Source organism: Sinocyclocheilus anshuiensis, unplaced genomic scaffold (assembly GCF_001515605.1).
Source record: "Sinocyclocheilus anshuiensis isolate Anshui unplaced genomic scaffold, SAMN03320099.WGS_v1.1 scaffold728, whole genome shotgun sequence".
Classification (NCBI taxonomy): domain Eukaryota; kingdom Metazoa; phylum Chordata; class Actinopteri; order Cypriniformes; family Cyprinidae; genus Sinocyclocheilus; species Sinocyclocheilus anshuiensis.
In genome coordinates this window covers 635356-653402 of record NW_015555767.1, presented here as the reverse complement: position 1 = coordinate 653402, position 18047 = coordinate 635356, and the positions used below count along the sequence as shown (strand labels likewise).

The following is an 18047-nucleotide window of genomic DNA, read 5'->3' as shown; positions in this document are numbered from 1 at the left end:
TTTTGTTCCACCCACATTTTTTTTTTTTTTTTTGGTCACACTTTCATCCTTGAGTTTCACCTCTTTTGTACTCCATCTCTTTGGGATCTAATTACTTCTACATTTCTCGTATATACATTACTTTCACCTTTTTGTGTTCTTTTCCTATTCTGCCCCATTTTCACTCCAGTCTCGTTTCTGATGTCTAGTGTCAGGCTCGGTGTTGTTGTCTATGCTGTGTTTTCAATGTTAATGTACAACATCTGAAATGGAGAGCTCTACGCAAATTAAGGAGAAAGCAAACACCAATTTGGCTGTTTTTTTATTTGCCTGATCTCTTGCTAAGATTGGCTTTCTTTTCCCAATGCCATCCATCCATCCCCCCAAATCCAGCTCTTATACAGCAGTTTTTGCTCTATAAGTGCTTGTTAGAAGAATATAGACTAGTATTTTAAAGTCTCTGGGTCATTTTGTGGGAGTAAACAATGTAATTTAAGTTCATTTGGTTCTTTTTGAGCTCAGTTGCAACATTATTTGTGATCAGTTTTCCTCTGAAATCACAAATTTACTGTTGCATAAGGTTAAAATGTGACCAAACAAATTCTGGTGTTTCATTACGTGCCTCTTTAAACCTTCAGCCCAACTTTCTCTTTTTATACAAAACTATACACAAGGAACAGCACCAATGATTGTACAGTAAGTAATATGTTGTCTGATTCATCAGGCCAGAGCGAGTTAAATCTCTGTATTTCAAGTCCAACTGCACTAGGAGTGAACAAGCCCTAACTACCTCCCCTCTCCCCCCTCAGTGCCTCAATTAACATGTGTGAATGTGTCAGGGATTCTGTGAATGTTTGCTTAACGTTGCCGGTCGGAGCCATAGATCTTTCAGCCTTATGCATAACAAAAGGCACAGAGGGACAAATGTATGCATGCAAAACTGTGAGGAACTTACGGTTACACTTTATTTCGATAGTCCACTTTAGACGTTCTACTACCTATAAGTAACTTTGCAACTACATGTGAAACTAACTATCATTCATTTGCAACTGCATGTCACCTAACTCTCAAAGGATTATTAGTAGACTGTTAAGTTATGGTTAGGGTTAGTAGAATAATTTGATGAACTTGCAAAGGTACTTATAGTCAGTAACATGCCTGTTGAGGAACCATCAGAATGATGTGTTAGCAGATACTTCCACTAATACTCTAATGACTAGTAGTTGACATGTAGTTGCAAAGTTACTTATTGTTAGGAGAATTTTTAAGGTGGACTATCGAAATAAAGTGTTACCAACTTACTTCAGTGGGCTGTTTCTTTTATGATCCAGTAGTATAGTTTTTAATGTTTGTGTTGTGAATGGGCACACAATAGTTTGTGGCCTCATCAAGCTGCCCTTCAAACACAACGACCATGAGAGGATCTGAATTGAGTTTAGTCTGGCTGGATGAGTGTTCAGGTGCCGGGGCCAGTTTTTTTATCCCTAGAAACTGCTCCAGGATCAATTAACGGCATGGCAGGATGTCGTAAATCTGCCTGTGAAAGCAGAGAGAGTGAATTAAGGACCACTTGTAACGTCAGTAACACCCATCCATCTTGAGATCAAAGTGCAAATCTCAGCAACCTTTCATTTTCTTCATTATTCTGCTGTCTTTAGACTTGAGCTGTGTTCTTGTAGATGTCTTGGTGTGAGTTTTACAGTCTGGACCTCTCATTGTGTCAGACTATTTAGTGTACAGGATGTCTTTATCTACGGATCAATGACCTGATGCTTATTTATTTCTGTCAGGATCTATTAATTTAATTCATAAATACAATCACTTGAATGCACCTCCTCTATGATGAATGTTTTTAATTTCTGAATTGAAATTCATTTTGATATTTTTGGGGAGCAAATAAAAACTGTTGGTGATAGATCGACATCAAAATGAATAAAAAAATTACATGTTTGAAAAGAAAACCTTGTTAAGTAGTATTATAGTGGCAAATAGTGTCATAGTCTTAATCTTAGAGAGAGAAAAAAACATGAGCAAATTTAAGAGAAAAAATGTCTGCCAAATCAAAATCATGTGGTGTAGCTAATGATTATGTAGAGAAAAACATAAAACTTGAAGTGATATCATACGACCTATCCAGACCCTCATGACTGTGTGTCAAGGTCAGTAAGTCTCTTAAATTATCATATAATTTGAACTGTTTATCACAAGACAAGGGTAGTTCAGGTTGTGAAATGTCATGTGGAGTGACTCCCCCAATACATATTTATGTATATATTTTTTACATATTTAATACAATTACATAATGTATTAATACATAACATAAATTTATATTTATGAATTAATCATATTTGTGCAAAAATATATTTACCTTTAATTTTTTTTTTTAAACATTTGTTTGAAAATTATTAGGACGCATGCATTCTTATCATAGATACTCTTATTTGTAATTGACCCCTATTATAACAAGGCAGGTGGACATTATGCAACACAGTCAAAATGAAATTGTCCTATCTGTTTATGTGTGCAGTTTGTCTTCGGTTATGGTGCTACTGGGTGGCTGTGCTGGTCCAGCATTAATATTGCAGGTTCTTGTTACCTCTACCGCTTTATTTCGATAGTCCACTTTAGACGTTCTACTACCTATAAGTAACTTTGCAACTACATGTGAAACTAACTATCATTCATTTGCAACTGCATGTCACCTAACTCTCAAAGGATTATTAGTAGACTGTTAAGTTATGGTTAGGGTTAGTAGAATAATTTGATGAACTTGCAAAGGTACTTATAGTCAGTAACATGCCTGTTGAGGAACCATCAGAATGATGTGTTAGCAGATACTTCCACTAATACTCTAATGACTAGTAGTTGACATGTAGTTGCAAAGTTACTTATTGTTAGGAGAATTTTTAAGGTGGACTATCGAAATAAAGTGTTACCAACTTACTTCAGTGGGCTGTTTCTTTTATGATCCAGTAGTATAGTTTTTAATGTTTGTGTTGTGAATGGGCACACAATAGTTTGTGGCCTCATCAAGCTGCCCTTCAAACACAACGACCATGAGAGGATCTGAATTGAGTTTAGTCTGGCTGGATGAGTGTTCAGGTGCCGGGGCCAGTTTTTTTATCCCTAGAAACTGCTCCAGGATCAATTAACGGCATGGCAGGATGTCGTAAATCTGCCTGTGAAAGCAGAGAGAGTGAATTAAGGACCACTTGTAACGTCAGTAACACCCATCCATCTTGAGATCAAAGTGCAAATCTCAGCAACCTTTCATTTTCTTCATTATTCTGCTGTCTTTAGACTTGAGCTGTGTTCTTGTAGATGTCTTGGTGTGAGTTTTACAGTCTGGACCTCTCATTGTGTCAGACTATTTAGTGTACAGGATGTCTTTATCTACGGATCAATGACCTGATGCTTATTTATTTCTGTCAGGATCTATTAATTTAATTCATAAATACAATCACTTGAATGCACCTCCTCTATGATGAATGTTTTTAATTTCTGAATTGAAATTCATTTTGATATTTTTGGGGAGCAAATAAAAACTGTTGGTGATAGATCGACATCAAAATGAATAAAAAAATTACATGTTTGAAAAGAAAACCTTGTTAAGTAGTATTATAGTGGCAAATAGTGTCATAGTCTTAATCTTAGAGAGAGAAAAAAACATGAGCAAATTTAAGAGAAAAAATGTCTGCCAAATCAAAATCATGTGGTGTAGCTAATGATTATGTAGAGAAAAACATAAAACTTGAAGTGATATCATACGACCTATCCAGACCCTCATGACTGTGTGTCAAGGTCAGTAAGTCTCTTAAATTATCATATAATTTGAACTGTTTATCACAAGACAAGGGTAGTTCAGGTTGTGAAATGTCATGTGGAGTGACTCCCCCAATACATATTTATGTATATATTTTTTACATATTTAATACAATTACATAATGTATTAATACATAACATAAATTTATATTTATGAATTAATCATATTTGTGCAAAAATATATTTACCTTTAATTTTTTTTTTTAAACATTTGTTTGAAAATTATTAGGACGCATGCATTCTTATCATAGATACTCTTATTTGTAATTGACCCCTATTATAACAAGGCAGGTGGACATTATGCAACACAGTCAAAATGAAATTGTCCTATCTGTTTATGTGTGCAGTTTGTCTTCGGTTATGGTGCTACTGGGTGGCTGTGCTGGTCCAGCATTAATATTGCAGGTTCTTGTTACCTCTACCGTCTAAGTTTCCCTCCCCTCTCTACTTTCAATAATTTATCATCTACCCGTTTAGAGCTTTGTGCACAGGCCACTCTATCTATTTACCTCTATGCATGCATGTAGTCTCGTCGCTGTGTCGGTTTTGTTTAGTTAGTTACTAGATGCTTATGATGTCTGCAGTCAGCATGTACATTAGCTCTATGGACAGTTTGATAGCTGTTCATCCTCTGCACCATGGTAGTGTGTGTTTGTAATGTGGGGTGATGGATGTCAAAGCCTGGCGTCCAATTGGCATGAAATACCTGGTAAAGTGGCATCAAACAGGCTCGTACCAGCTTTACCCAGGTAAGAGCTTGTGCTGATATTGACCCACGGTCTGATGAGATTCTTTCAGAGGTGGTCTAACTGAACCTTAACCATTGGATTTCTTCTGAGTGCTTTTTTTAGCATACGTTTTATATTCAGCTATGCTAAAGCCTTTGCCGTTAAACTGTCTTCTGTTCATTTGAGTGTTTTTGAGGATTACTTTAAGGAATAGTTCACCTTTAGTCATTATTTCTCACCCTTATGTTGTACCAGAACACACAGAACACAAAAGTAAATCTGTTCATAGTAACATGGAATATAGTTATATGAACCACTTTTATGGTATTTTTATCCTTTATGCAGCTTGACAGCTCCTGTTCGCTATGAACTGTTTGATTTTTCTGTTTGATGTTCCTCCGATAAAGTAACAGCATATGAGCTTGGAACAACACGTGGGTGAGTAAATAATGACTATTTTTATTTTTGGGTAAACTGTGCCTTTAAAGAAGAATATGCTTTGTAACTTTAATCAATAGTATTTGATTACAAGAACTCACCAACCAATCAGAATCACCCAGAAACTAAAAAGAGAGTATTTAACAGCAGAAGCAGCAGTAAAGTAGAAAAGTATTAGGTGGTTTAAGAAATCAGGTTAAGGGCTGATGAAGGCATTTAGATAAGTGGAGAAACATCTTGAATTTGTCGTATGTCACGTGTGCTGTTCTAGCTCTGATGTTTTTGTTGTTCATTTGCAAATGCGGGTCTATTTTAAGAATATGGTTTTAGTTTAGAGCACCCTCGCCCTTATTCAGGAATCTGGGTTACATAATTCAGGTCCCGTTAGGCATTTGCTGATTTGAAAGAGTTAATATTTTTTGGAGGGTTATTGTGTCTCTCATATGTAATATGTCAAATTGAATGAAGAAAAAGCTTCATGATACTATACATTTCTTCTTTAACAAAAATAATTGTGCCACTGTGTTTGGTGCAAATAATAGTAACATTGTTATCTCATTGTTTGTGCATAGAGCTGAACAGTGTGGACCTGAAAGGCTGCGGCAGTGATAACAGTCTAAACAGCAATGCCAGCCTACCTAGCGTGCAATGCCATAGACGCCACACTGAACGGCGCATTGCATCATGGGCTGTCTGCTTCGAGCGGCTACTACAGGATCCCGTCGGTGTCCGATATTTTTCGGTACGTTGGATTGGTCCAAGTCATCCTTTTGCACAGCAGCCAGCCACACTGTTACAGAATATTTGATCGATGTTGGTTGAGAGTACATGTCAAGCTTTATGCATTTTAATTGAAAATGTGAAGACCTCAGATACCTCTGAAGTTGTAAAGGCTTTCTCAGTGAGTTTGCATGAGGAACTCGATGAATTCAAGGTCTCAAACAAAACCACCAGGAAGTGTTTGAAAAGGAGTTTTTTGAAAAGCAAAGAATTCTTAGAGAATTTACACTGAACAAAATTATAAACGCAACACTTGTGTTTTTGCCCCCATTTTTCATGAGTTGAACTGAAAGATCTAAGACTTTTTCTATGTACACAAAAGGCCTATTTCTCTCAAATATTGTTCACAAATCTGTCTAAATCTGTGTTAGTGAGCACTTCTCCTTTGCCGAGATAATCGAACAATGGATCAGGGTTTGACAGCGTGTTCCAGTTCCTGCCAATATCCAGCAACATTCCACAGGCCACAATCAACAATCTGATCAACTCTATGCGAAGGAGATGTGTTGCACTGCGTGAGGCAAATGGTGGTCACACCAGATACTGACTGGTTTTCGGACCCCCCAATACAGTAAAACTGCACATTTTAGAGTGGCCTTTTATTGTGGCCAGCTTAAGGCACACCTTTGCAATAATCATGCTGTCTAATCAGCATCTTGATATGCCACACCTGTGAGGTGGATGGATTATCTCGGCAAAGGATAAGTGCTCACTAACACAGATTTAGACAGATTTGTGAACAATATTTGAGAGAAATAGGCCTTTTGTGTACATAGAAAAAGTCTTAGATCTTTGAGTTCAGCTCATGAAAAATGGGGGCAAAAACAAAAGTGTTGCGTTTATAATTTTGTTCAGTGTAGTTCAGCCAGTGAGTAGTTAGTAAGTTTAATTTTCTAGTTTAAAGGTAAAAGACAACGTGTGTAATTTTGTATGTTTTGCAGTATAATCAATGATCTTTAATTTATTTATTTTTCTCTTCATCCTGCAGGAGTTTCTGAAGAAGGAGTTCAGTGAGGAGAATATTTTATTTTGGCAAGCATGTGAATATTTCAGTCATGTTCCTGAAACAGACAAGAAACAGGTATAAAGTCCACATATTTACCAGTTGAATTTAAATAATGTAAATTCAGTTTAATTTATTTATTAATGTATTTATTTATTTATTTATTTATTTTACTTGGGTACTTTTTGGAGGCTGTTTATTAGATCTTTTTTCATCTATAGCAGTCCATTTAGTGTAGTAAATACACCCTTTACATGGACAGGATGAAATAAACAATGTTTTTCATTTGCCGTTTGATTGTAACCTTGTCGTGACTTTTGGCCCCCAGCTGTCCCAGAAGGCCAGAGAGATCTACAACAGCTTCCTGTCGAGTAAGGCCACCACACCTGTCAACATTGATAGTCAGGCTCAGTTGGCTGACGACATCCTCAACGCTCCAAGACCAGATATGTTTAAAGAGCAGCAGCTACAGGTAAGACAGGAAGTGCTCAAATTTGGATTCTTTACTGTAACCTTGTGGGTACAGCACTGTATTTCTGAATAAAAAGCTTTAGCACAGAATTAATAGTGCCTAAAAATTTCCCAAAGCACCTCAGGCTGCGTCGGTGTCAGGCCCATCCTAGAGATGTTGAAATGTTGGAAAATCCATGCCCTTACATGCCTTAACCTGTCTTTTTATGTGGTTCTACTTAACACCTTTCCCAGACCAGTTAATAGTTCAGTTATTGTAGTTTTCATGACAACATGACAAAAAAAAAACAAAAAAACAGATCCTGATCCCAGAAAGCTGTGTACTCCCCAGCACCCTCCACTGCATGTCTGTAAGGCGTTACCATCTTTGAGGACTGTAGGCAAGATGTGAAATAATAAAGTATTTTGAATTCAGCTCTGTGATGTCATAAGATCATGAATGTAGCATCCTGTAGACTCCAACCCCATGATAACTGTGAGGAAACCTGCGGGCAACCTTTGTGCTCGTAGCAGCAGAGAATGTGTTCTTATAAAGTGTCTTTTAAGGCGTAGAATCACGTAGCGGCATTTAGAGGCTCCTGTCTGGCTGTCACCTCCTTATCCAAGATCTCTGTAAATCACAAACTCACATCAACATTTTGTTGGCCACATTTTGCAATGTCAGATAACTGTAGCTGTGGTGTAATGCACAACCCCCGCAAACCAGGCCCTTCCTTTTTTCCACACCATTTTTTAATTTTTCTGGATTTGTCATTTAAAAACGATGAATCTGGTGCCATAAAAACGGTGCAGTTTTTAATCAAGCTTGCATTTTGTTCAGGAAGATATTTTAATGTTTTTGAAATAAGTCTCTTATGATGAACAAGGTTGCATTTATTTGATCAATAATAGAGTAAAATCAGTAATATTGTGAAATATTATTAGTGCGTTCTATTTTATTGTAAAATGTAATTTATCCATTTTGCTGAAAAAAAGCTGAATTTTCAGCAGCCATTATTCCAGTCTTCAGTGTCACATGACCCTTCTGAAATACTTGTTGAAAGCAGTTTTTTTGTTAAAAAACTTTTTTTAATGAATGAAAAGTTTAAAAGAACAGCATTTATTTGAAACTGAAATATTTTGTTACACTATATGTTTTCACTGTCATTTTAGATTAATTGAATACATCCTTGCTGAATAAAAGTATTAATTTCTTTAAAAAAAAAAGACTGACCTCCTTTCAACTTGAACGGAAGTGTATATTATCGCAGCTGATAAGACCCACATTGGTGGTCATCAGCATATGTTGTTCATAAGGATGCTGGTCCCAGCGTGAAATGCTGGTGCCCCCACTGGTTTGCTTAAGCAGCTTTACCAGCAAGACTAGAAAAGCTATGCTAGTTGACAAACATAAAAAATATGGATATGCTAGACCAGTATCGAGATTTGTGCCTTGTCTTGTGTCTTGTAAGCAGCTGGTTTTACAGTGCAGCTCTTCTTTTTTCCCTCAATAGATCTTTAACCTGATGAAGTTTGACAGTTACACTCGCTTCCTAAAGTCCTACCTGTATCAAGAATGTATGCTTGCCGAGGTGGAGGGGCGTCCTCTTCCAGACCCCTACCAGGTCCCCAGTAGTCCCACGTCCAAACATAGCACAAGCTCTGACCGCTCTAACCTCTCTACACCTAAAAAGGTAACACACACACATTTGTGTTTACTTTATATCTTACGCCCTTCATTAGAATGATGACAGTCAGTTGACAGTTGACACATTGACTTCCTTTGAAACATAATCACAAAATCAAACAATTTGTGAAGCACATCAAAGGATGATACCCCCAATTATCTCTCAGTGGAAGGTTTAGTAACACCTTCAGTAGTTTATGTACATTGATATGTGATTATGTATGAACATTTATCAATTACGAATTTATGACCTTTGTAACTATTGAAATATGATCTGTTCAGCATTGCAGAATGTAATAATGTTTATAGATGTTTATAGATGGTTTTACCATCATTTGGCTAAAATGTCTCACTTTTTACTGTCCTTTTAAAGCAATTTGCGACCTATGTATGTGGGAATGGCTTCACACCTAAAAGTATTTAAATGCAATTGCATTTAAGGTGTGATACTGAAGCTATTGTCAGCATTATATTCTTGTTTACATAGTCAAGTGATAATATAGTTATTCCAGAAGCTTTCAAAGGAAGAGAGACAGTCATCTCAGTTAACATCCCCACCATGCCTTCCAGTCAGATCTAATTTAACTCCGTAAATTCCTCACCGGCTATGCATCTCATTTTTATTCTGCATATCAGTGGTTCATTGGCCACCAGGGATTTTTTTTTTATTGTCTGTTGCCTCAGATCTTAGTGTAACGCCTTTGTGTTTGAGAATAATTGAAAATTTTTTGAAGATGCAGGACGACAAGAAGAGTAAATCGGGAAGGTCCCTAAATGAAGACAGCAGAGATGAACATAGCGATAAAAAGAAAAGCATTTTCTTCTCCTGGTCCAGAAATAGAAGTTTCGGAAAAGGATCTAAGAAGAAGGACCTTGGAGACTACAGTGAGTGGGGGACATCAGTGCTGATTCTGTTAGATTATTGTTCTGCAGTTTAGCTTCATTTAGTTTCTTTATATTTACTGTGCACTTACGATGCTTATAAATTTTTGATACTTTTCATGTCGGCATTTTTGTTTCTGTGCTTCTTGTCTCTCCTTGAATATTTCCACCAGCTTCTCCAATTCCCTGCATTTTCCAGTATGTTGGTTACAAATGATATTTGTCTTTCACCACAGGCTTTACTGGTAGTAACGGACGGAGAGAATCACAGGGCTCTTTGTCATCTGGTGCGAGTTTGGAACTTGCAACCTCTGGTTCTGGAAAAAACGAGGTGAGTCGAATGTGTCTGACTGAAGTTGATGGTAATCTGTCTAGGATTATTAGGATTTTATCATAATTATCAAATGTAATATATTGTATTAAGTCAACCCAGTCAATTAATAATGATGCTGATGATGGTCATATTATTATTATTATTTAAATGTAGTAGAATTATTTTATATATTATATATCTTATTTGTTTTTAAGAATATATCCTTCAATTATGAGCATTATCTCCAATTTAATATAGCTGAATTTAATATTTTTGTGTTCATTTAATTTGTTTGTATTGCTTATTCCTTTGTCTGACAGGGTGAGGTGTCGCGTAACTCCATGTCGTTGTCTGAGCGTGCCGTGCGTCACTGTAACATTTACCTTCCGGATGGTTCATGCTGCCCAGTACACATCAGGCCTGGCATCTCCATCAGAGAGGTGCTCTTAGGCTTGTGTGAGAAGCTCAGCATTAATCTGGCTGCTGTGGATCTGTTCTTAGTAGGAGGAGAAAAGGTAACATGAAAGGCAACATTATAGTGCAGTTCAGATCACCATTGCAAGGTGTTAATTGTGTTTTGTGGTAAAACTATACTATAATAGTAACCAGTAATTAAGGTACCTTCACTTTTGCTTTTGCTTTTAATTTTGGCCTGTCCACTTTGAAAGGTTACAAGGTGGTTTCAGTATGTGTGTGTTTGTGCTGAGTGTTGCATTTACGTGTGTGTGTGTGTGTGTGTGTGTACGTACATATACAAGCATTACATTTATAATTACTAGTTCCCGCCTCCAGTTCACTCATGCATTTGAAGGTGAAACGTCACATGGAGCGAGTTGCGTTCTGGGAAACTGTATACCATGCAGTGTCTTCAGATGTACATCAAATTTCAGCAAATGTAGCAGGTAATCTGGGCATTCCACGCATACAGAAAATGCGCACACTATTCACAGAATGCAGATAGCATACTGCAATATAGTATGGTAGCATGCCATTCCTAACACGGTTTCTGTACTAGTTTCAGTGTGTGTGTGTGTGTGTGTGTGTGTGTGTGCGCGCATCTGCATAATTTGATACTACAATGCTGTAATGGACTATAATAGCATGTATTGTCCTTGTGTAAAGCCTTTAGTGTTGGACCAGGACTGCATGACACTGTGCTCCAGAGATCTGCGGCTGGAGAAACGTACGCTATTCCGGTACACACCTGTTTAGTTTTTATCTCTGTCTATCCATTCATTCATCTTTTCATCTATCATTTTTGTCTGTCTTTATGTATTCATCAGGCCTCTTTTTCTTTTATGCTTTTTAAACTTAACTGAAGTCTTTCATTATCATTTTGTAAAGTTTATTTTCCTTAACTTCTCTCTCTTTCGTCATCTCCCCCTCATAGACTGGATCTGGTGCCCATAAACCGTTCTGTTGGGCTGAAAGCAAAACCCACTAAGCCAGTTACAGAAGTGCTGAGGCCGGTAGTGGCCAAATATGGTCTGAACTTAGGAGACCTGGTGGCCAGGATAGTGAGTCAAACATATGCTTATTTTAAATTAATTTGTTTATTTATTTATTTTTAGAAAAGAGAGGTTTTACAAGCGGATAATATAGTATCTTGTATCTTGGATGTATCTCATTTATTGGATATATTGGCATGTATCTTAGAAAATGTTTTATGTACAATATTGTATTAAACAATTTCTCACAAAAAACATGATGACGATGTGTTTGTGGGTTAAGAATCATGTTGGGTTATCAGGTTTCACAGTAGCGTATAAAGTATGTTTCAATCATCTTGCTTATTTAGCTGGTTTTGTTTTGTAGCACATTGCTCTATGGAGATGGAGGAATATGGGCTACTGTACCATAAAATGTGAAATATATGCATTTTGTGATTTTTTGAAATGGCTATTAATTAGATATGTTGTTTTTGTGTGGGTAGAGTGGAGAGAAAGAGCCGCTGGATCTTGGGCTTCCTATATCTAATCTAGATGGACTGAGGGTGGTTCTGGAAGCAGGAGACCACGTTCCAGGAAAAGGCAAGATGCACACACACATACAGGACAGACATCATTCACATCATCCGATCTGATTCTTTGATTTCACCCACTGTGAAACAATATCATGAAGGCCAAACAATTTTATTTCCTAAATATGGATTTTATAATCATCTAGATCTGTAATTCCCCTGATAGCTGTATAAACAATTAGGTATCTGTTAGGTCCCTTTTAAAATAGAAATACACTTTAGTATACTTTTAAAAAGAGTACTTACTGTATTAATTACAGAAATAATTAATTACATTACAGTATTAATTACAGAAAGAATACACTTTAAAATAATATACTTAAGTGCAAACTAAATGTAATGTTTTAGACATGTAATTGCTTGTTAACTGCAATTAAATGAAAATATATTATTGTTTAATTTAAATTTTATAATTACTTCTATTGTTTTTTTTTTATTTGGTTAAAAGTGTGCTGCCGAATATACTGATGAGCATTTTTGGTAAACTAAAATATACTTGAATGTAATTTATTTTATTTACATATATTTGTAATTACACATTTGTAATGATGAAGGTGCGGTTGTGTACATTTAAAATTTATTGAATTTAAATGTAATATGGAATCACACACTACAGTAAAAATTATAGTCAAGTTCATATGCTTTAGTATGTGTCAACACATTAAAGTAATTGTACTCATGCACTTTGCATTATGAAAGTAAAACGTTATGTATGCCTTGTTGTCTTAAACATAGTTGCTTGCTCTTAAGCTTGAACAGAATAAGTTAACTTTCTCCCTCTCTAAACAGACAAACAAAAGCTGGTCTCATCTAAAAGTCACGGTCCACCTCTGTCTACGCGAAGCCAGTCTGCCACAGTAAGACCTCGATCTCCAAGATCATACATTTTCATCTCCTTCTCTCTCTTTCTTTCTTTGTGTTTTGGCCTGTGTGTGGGGAGTCTGTGCATGGCTGGCTTCCCTATTCTTTTCTCCAGTCTGAAGACTGTCTCTGAATCTCTGCATTTCTGGGCCTGTGGATGATCTAATCCCACTTCTCGGATCACAGCAACCCACCTCTTTACCACTTCATTTCCTTCAACACACCACAATGTTGTGAGGGGATAGCAGACTCTGTCCGCCAAGAGTTCCTTGGTTCAAGGGTTCTTCCCTTGTACAGACTCTTTCATCTTAATAGTTGCTGGTAGCTGTGTGATATGTTGAGAGAAATGGTGGAAAAACAAGAAAGTGGAGCGTGGATGTTTATTGATGTTGGGTCTTGTGGTGGCATGCTGTGCTGGTGGTGGTTTTTCTGCAGTGACATGCTGTGCTGAATGGAGATTGACTTTAGTATGCTTGCACAAGTAGAGCGAGTATGTACACTAGCTTTAGTGATAGTGACTAGAGGCCCACCCAATGCACCTATGAGGCCCCAGTAGTTTTAGCCCTGCGCCCCAGAGAAAGCCTTGTAGAAAAGGCGGTTCTCATCCACGCACCCTTAATGTGCCCCATTCTTATTGTCGCTACCCAGGGGGAGGACAAAGCGGCAGGAAAGGCTTCGGCTGTGAAAACCAGGGCCCAGGTGGAAAAGCGAAAACAGAAAAAGCTTAATATAGATGAAGCTGAAGGTAAAAAACTATTCCCCTTTCACTTTCTTGAATAATCTCTCTTTCTTTCACCTAGTTAGGCGAAGTTGTTCTTGGCTACATCTTATGCATCTCTGTAGCAACACTGGCTGATGTAGCTAATGCTAACACAAGCACACTTTGCAGCCGCAGTAAATCTTTTGCTGATGTCTGGCGAGAATGCTTTCTATCTCACGCTCTCTGTAACATGTCAGATGTGCTTTTTACTTTCCAACAAATAAAACAGTTTAAAATTTTGTTTGTTGTTCAACCAGAATTCTTCGAGCTCATATCCAAAGCACAGAGCAACAGAGCTGACGACCAGCGGGGTTTGCTGAACAAATCCAACCTTGTCCTTCCGGACTTCCTGCGCCTCGACACGGAAGCAGACAGCAACAACCTCAGCTCCACCCCTGTCTCCCACAAGAACCGGCCCCGATCCAAGGAGAACGGCTCCACACTCAGTGCCAGCCACCAATCGCAGAGCTTAGATTCAGCGGTGGAAGGCACAGCACCTAGACGTGCCCTGATGCCTCCCAATAGCGCTCTCAGAAACGCAGCAGGCCGAAATCCACCACCGTTTAGTTCCTCACTATCCCCAATCCCACACTCGCAAAAAGGGGGCTCGTCCGGGATCACAGACTGGAGGAGCGATGGAGGGGTCCAGGCACTGGAGGAAGAGGAGAGCAGCACGGACCTGACATTTGTCGCCGAAGGCGACATCACAAGCCCTAACAGCTCTCTCCTTCACCAGTCCCCTATGCCTCTCCCTTCCTCTCCAGACCGACTGCACCTCCTGAGGGAGGACACTTTCCAGGACAGCTGGGCTCGATCAGGTACCTCTCCTGTGTGAACAAACTACGCTCGCATGTGTTATCCTCACCTCTCTCTGGTCCCTCCTGAAGATGTGTGTGATTTCTGAGTGCTGTGGATTTGCTGTGTTCCTCATCGTAAGCCCTATGCCAAACCCTGGCAAAACCACATCCTTCCCATGTACATTTGACCCCCTTTAAGCACTTTAATGAAGAATCGAAAAAGAGACTTCTACCTACAATGCATTTGACAGTTTATTTTCCCCTGAAAGTATTTTAAAACAACTAGCCACACACAATCTTGACAATCATTGACTTTCACAGCTTTTATTCCACTGAGAGAAACAATAGAATTATTGTAGCCAGTCGGACTGATTTGAGGTTAGTAGTGAACTGAATTGATCTTCCTCGTTTTCTGCATAAATCTGTCCTCTGGCTGATCACATGATGGCCTTAACAGGAGTCACAACTGACATGTGATAGTTCTTCAACATTAAATATAAACTACATACCAGACGTGGAGTGTTTGAGGTGACAAACACCCTCGTTTATGCATAAATATATTTATCTGTTCAAAAAAGTTGTTCAAATGATGTGAATACACAACTAAAACATAAACAAGCACAATCAGTTTTAGTACGACAGAGGCCTCACCTTACCTCTCAATGGTTACCAGTAGCGTGCCTTCCATGAACCTGTCCATGAAACCTAAATATTGACAAAGAGTCTTCAGTAACTCCTCATGACCTCACATTTCTATATTTCAATCTTAAATTGAGACCTCAGAGCTTTTTTTTGTTTTCATCATATTCGTACGAAAATGCAATTCAACAATGTGTAGCTACACAGATCACTTCCTGTTTATCACCATGACATCACTTCCATGTTTTTTAAGCTACGGTATCATATGTTACTTATGTAATTGTGTAATATAATCCTAAAAAAGGATTAATTTATCTTCTTGAATGATAAACTACTAAATGTATTCATAGTTTCTGTTATATCTGTGTGATTTATTGCTATATGGAGTTGCCGACATTGTTGAATTGTTCTCCATTCAATTCTTTCTGACACTGAAATCATTTTCAGTTTTCTGTAGCAGTCCTTTTTGTAGACAACCAATATCTCTACTCAGACTGATTTCTGCAAACCTGTAAATAGAGTTAAATAAATGTTAGGGGTGAGATTTCTCCCTTCCTCTTATGTTTGTGTCTTGTTCCGATCTCTTTCCAGTACCTGTTTACAATTTCTACTATTTCTTAGGCCTGAAACATACTCTTAAGTACGTAAACACACATGCTTCCAGCTATGGAAGTTTGAGTTCAAGCATTGTTGTACTCCAAAATGTGTCTAAGCACAATTCAAAATGAAGCACAAGTGCATTCTCAGTCTTACCACTATGGGTGCTATAAAAGGTGTTAGTTGTCTGCTTCTACAGTCAGTTTTCTCTTTCAGGTCAACTACTGTTATGGTGAAGCAACCGTTTAAATCTTGCTGGGCCAGTTTGATCATAAACTAAATTTTTTTTTAAAAGGTAACTATGTTCATTTACTGTACTCATGTTGGCCATGCATTGTTTGCGTACTTGTAAGAGCATGTTTCTGGCCTTAGGGTCATCACAATGCCACATATGCACTTTGAGGAACAAGACTGTATTGTGGAATTATAACATAATGCTTTCTGGCATGTTATGGTGTTGTTAAATTAAATTGCACCTCAAGAACTTATAAAACTGAATCACCAGGATTTCCCTAAGCAAACCAAGTTCAGTACTTTCTCTTGAAAAAGTTATCTTGACAAAGCTCTTTGAAACCAAGAGTTGTCAAACCAAAAATTTGGGGTCAGTAAGATTTTTTTTTTTTTTAAGAAATTAATACTTTTATTCAGCAAATACACATTTAATTATTCAAAAATGACTAAAGACATTTATAATGTCACAAAGTTTTTTTTTTCTTCAAATAAATGCTGTTTTTTTTTTTTATATTCATCAGAGGCTTTTTAAAAATGTATCATGGTTTCCCACAAAAATATTTAGCAGCACAACTGTTTTTTTAACAGTCAGTACGCTTACATGGACAACGATACTCCAATTTTAATACGATTAAGACAATACTCTGATTAAGAATCTACCATGTAAACAGATTTTTGATTACCTTAATCCGGCTAAAGTCATAATCGAAGTAAACACTAATCGAATTAAGACGTGGAGTATTCCTATTTTAGTCGCATTATTGAAGTGCAGTAAAGACATGTACACACCTTAAAGGTGGGGTAAGTGATTTCTGGTAGCCAATGTTGACATTTGAAATCACCAGAACAAACACGCCCTACCCCAAAAGGGTCTCGCCCCTATTTTGATAGCTCTGCCCCACACATACGTACGCAACCCAGGCAACGATTAGTTCTGTGCAGAGCCGTTGAGAAACAACAAAAAGAAACTGAATTGAGAAACTTTCTCAACGGCTCTGGTTCTGTGAAACAAAGAAAAACTGCTGCTGTGTTCTATTTATGACGTATTGACACAAATTTCAAATGATTTTCAACGGTTGCTTTGTCGCGTCCAGTGTACCAGACTGACTAGACAGACAGACAACAACTAGCTGTTGCGGCGCAGACATGGTGTTACTCACCTATCGAGAAGAAACAAAGCAACCTCGGCGTCCGATCGCAGGCCTTCCGCTCCTTGAGTTCTCTCCAGCTCTGGAAAGCTGATCCGATATTTACACGGGTCCTACTTTTTGCCTTATTGCCTTAAGCCTTCTTTTGTTCCGCAGATGTTTCCCTCCTTTGTTTTTTATCCGCCATCTCTATCTTTCTGTCGCTCGGCTCGGCTAATGTCCATCCTGTGCTGTGCACTGAACGCTCTCTCCTCCACATCATGAGTAGACACGCCCCTAACGATTGGCTACAAGTTCGGCCCGAATCAGTTTTCTAAAGCGTTTTTGAAAAATCGCTTACCCCACCTTTAATCACATTATTACCGTCACGTAGGACCTTTTGCTGCATTTTGCGACAGGATACACACACGGCAGTGGTCAACCGTTTGACGGCAAATAAAAGAGCTTCAACAACGCCATCGCCTGTATGCACGTACAAATAATTAACTGCACTTAAAGCTTTCATAAAATAAAAAATGAAACAACCAAAACTGTACATGGCATCATCACGAAGACGAACTATATGTTTATACGTGAAATTCCGAAGGGGACGTCGCATGGTGACGTAATGACGTGTGCCATTAATCGAACTATGTACTATAACCATAGACTGTATAAAAACGACTATAACATGTAAAACGGGAACATGAAAGGAATATTCTAAAAGCAACTCATGTAAACACCATAATCATAATATTGGCTTATTTAGAATAAGGTAAATAATTAGATTACTGATGTCCATGTAAACGTAGTCACTGGTAATAATAATAAATTCTTCTTAAGCAGCAAATCAGCATATTAAGATGATTTTACTGAAGGATCATGTGACACTGTAGGCTGGAATAATGGCTGCTGAAAATTCAGCTTTGCCAT

The 18047-nt window shown here is 37.8% G+C and overlaps 1 protein-coding gene across 1 annotated transcript in view; it reads left to right on the top strand.

Annotated features, from left to right (window-relative positions):
* Window positions 1-15715, top strand: part of LOC107674230 (regulator of G-protein signaling 12-like) — a 45857-nt gene extending 30142 nt beyond the window's left edge. Inside the window, exons 5-17 of the mRNA XM_016468147.1 lie at window positions 5540-5709; window positions 6736-6828; window positions 7079-7222; window positions 8715-8894; window positions 9622-9772; window positions 10006-10100; window positions 10403-10597; window positions 11205-11278; window positions 11473-11599; window positions 12016-12112; window positions 12892-12959; window positions 13612-13708; window positions 13981-15715. Of these exons, the coding sequence (XP_016323633.1) occupies window positions 5540-5709; window positions 6736-6828; window positions 7079-7222; window positions 8715-8894; window positions 9622-9772; window positions 10006-10100; window positions 10403-10597; window positions 11205-11278; window positions 11473-11599; window positions 12016-12112; window positions 12892-12959; window positions 13612-13708; window positions 13981-14558 (2069 nt within the window). The 3' untranslated portion in view covers window positions 14559-15715. The remainder of the gene's footprint in view (window positions 1-5539; window positions 5710-6735; window positions 6829-7078; window positions 7223-8714; window positions 8895-9621; window positions 9773-10005; window positions 10101-10402; window positions 10598-11204; window positions 11279-11472; window positions 11600-12015; window positions 12113-12891; window positions 12960-13611; window positions 13709-13980) is intronic.
* Window positions 15716-18047: the final 2332 nt, after the last annotated feature.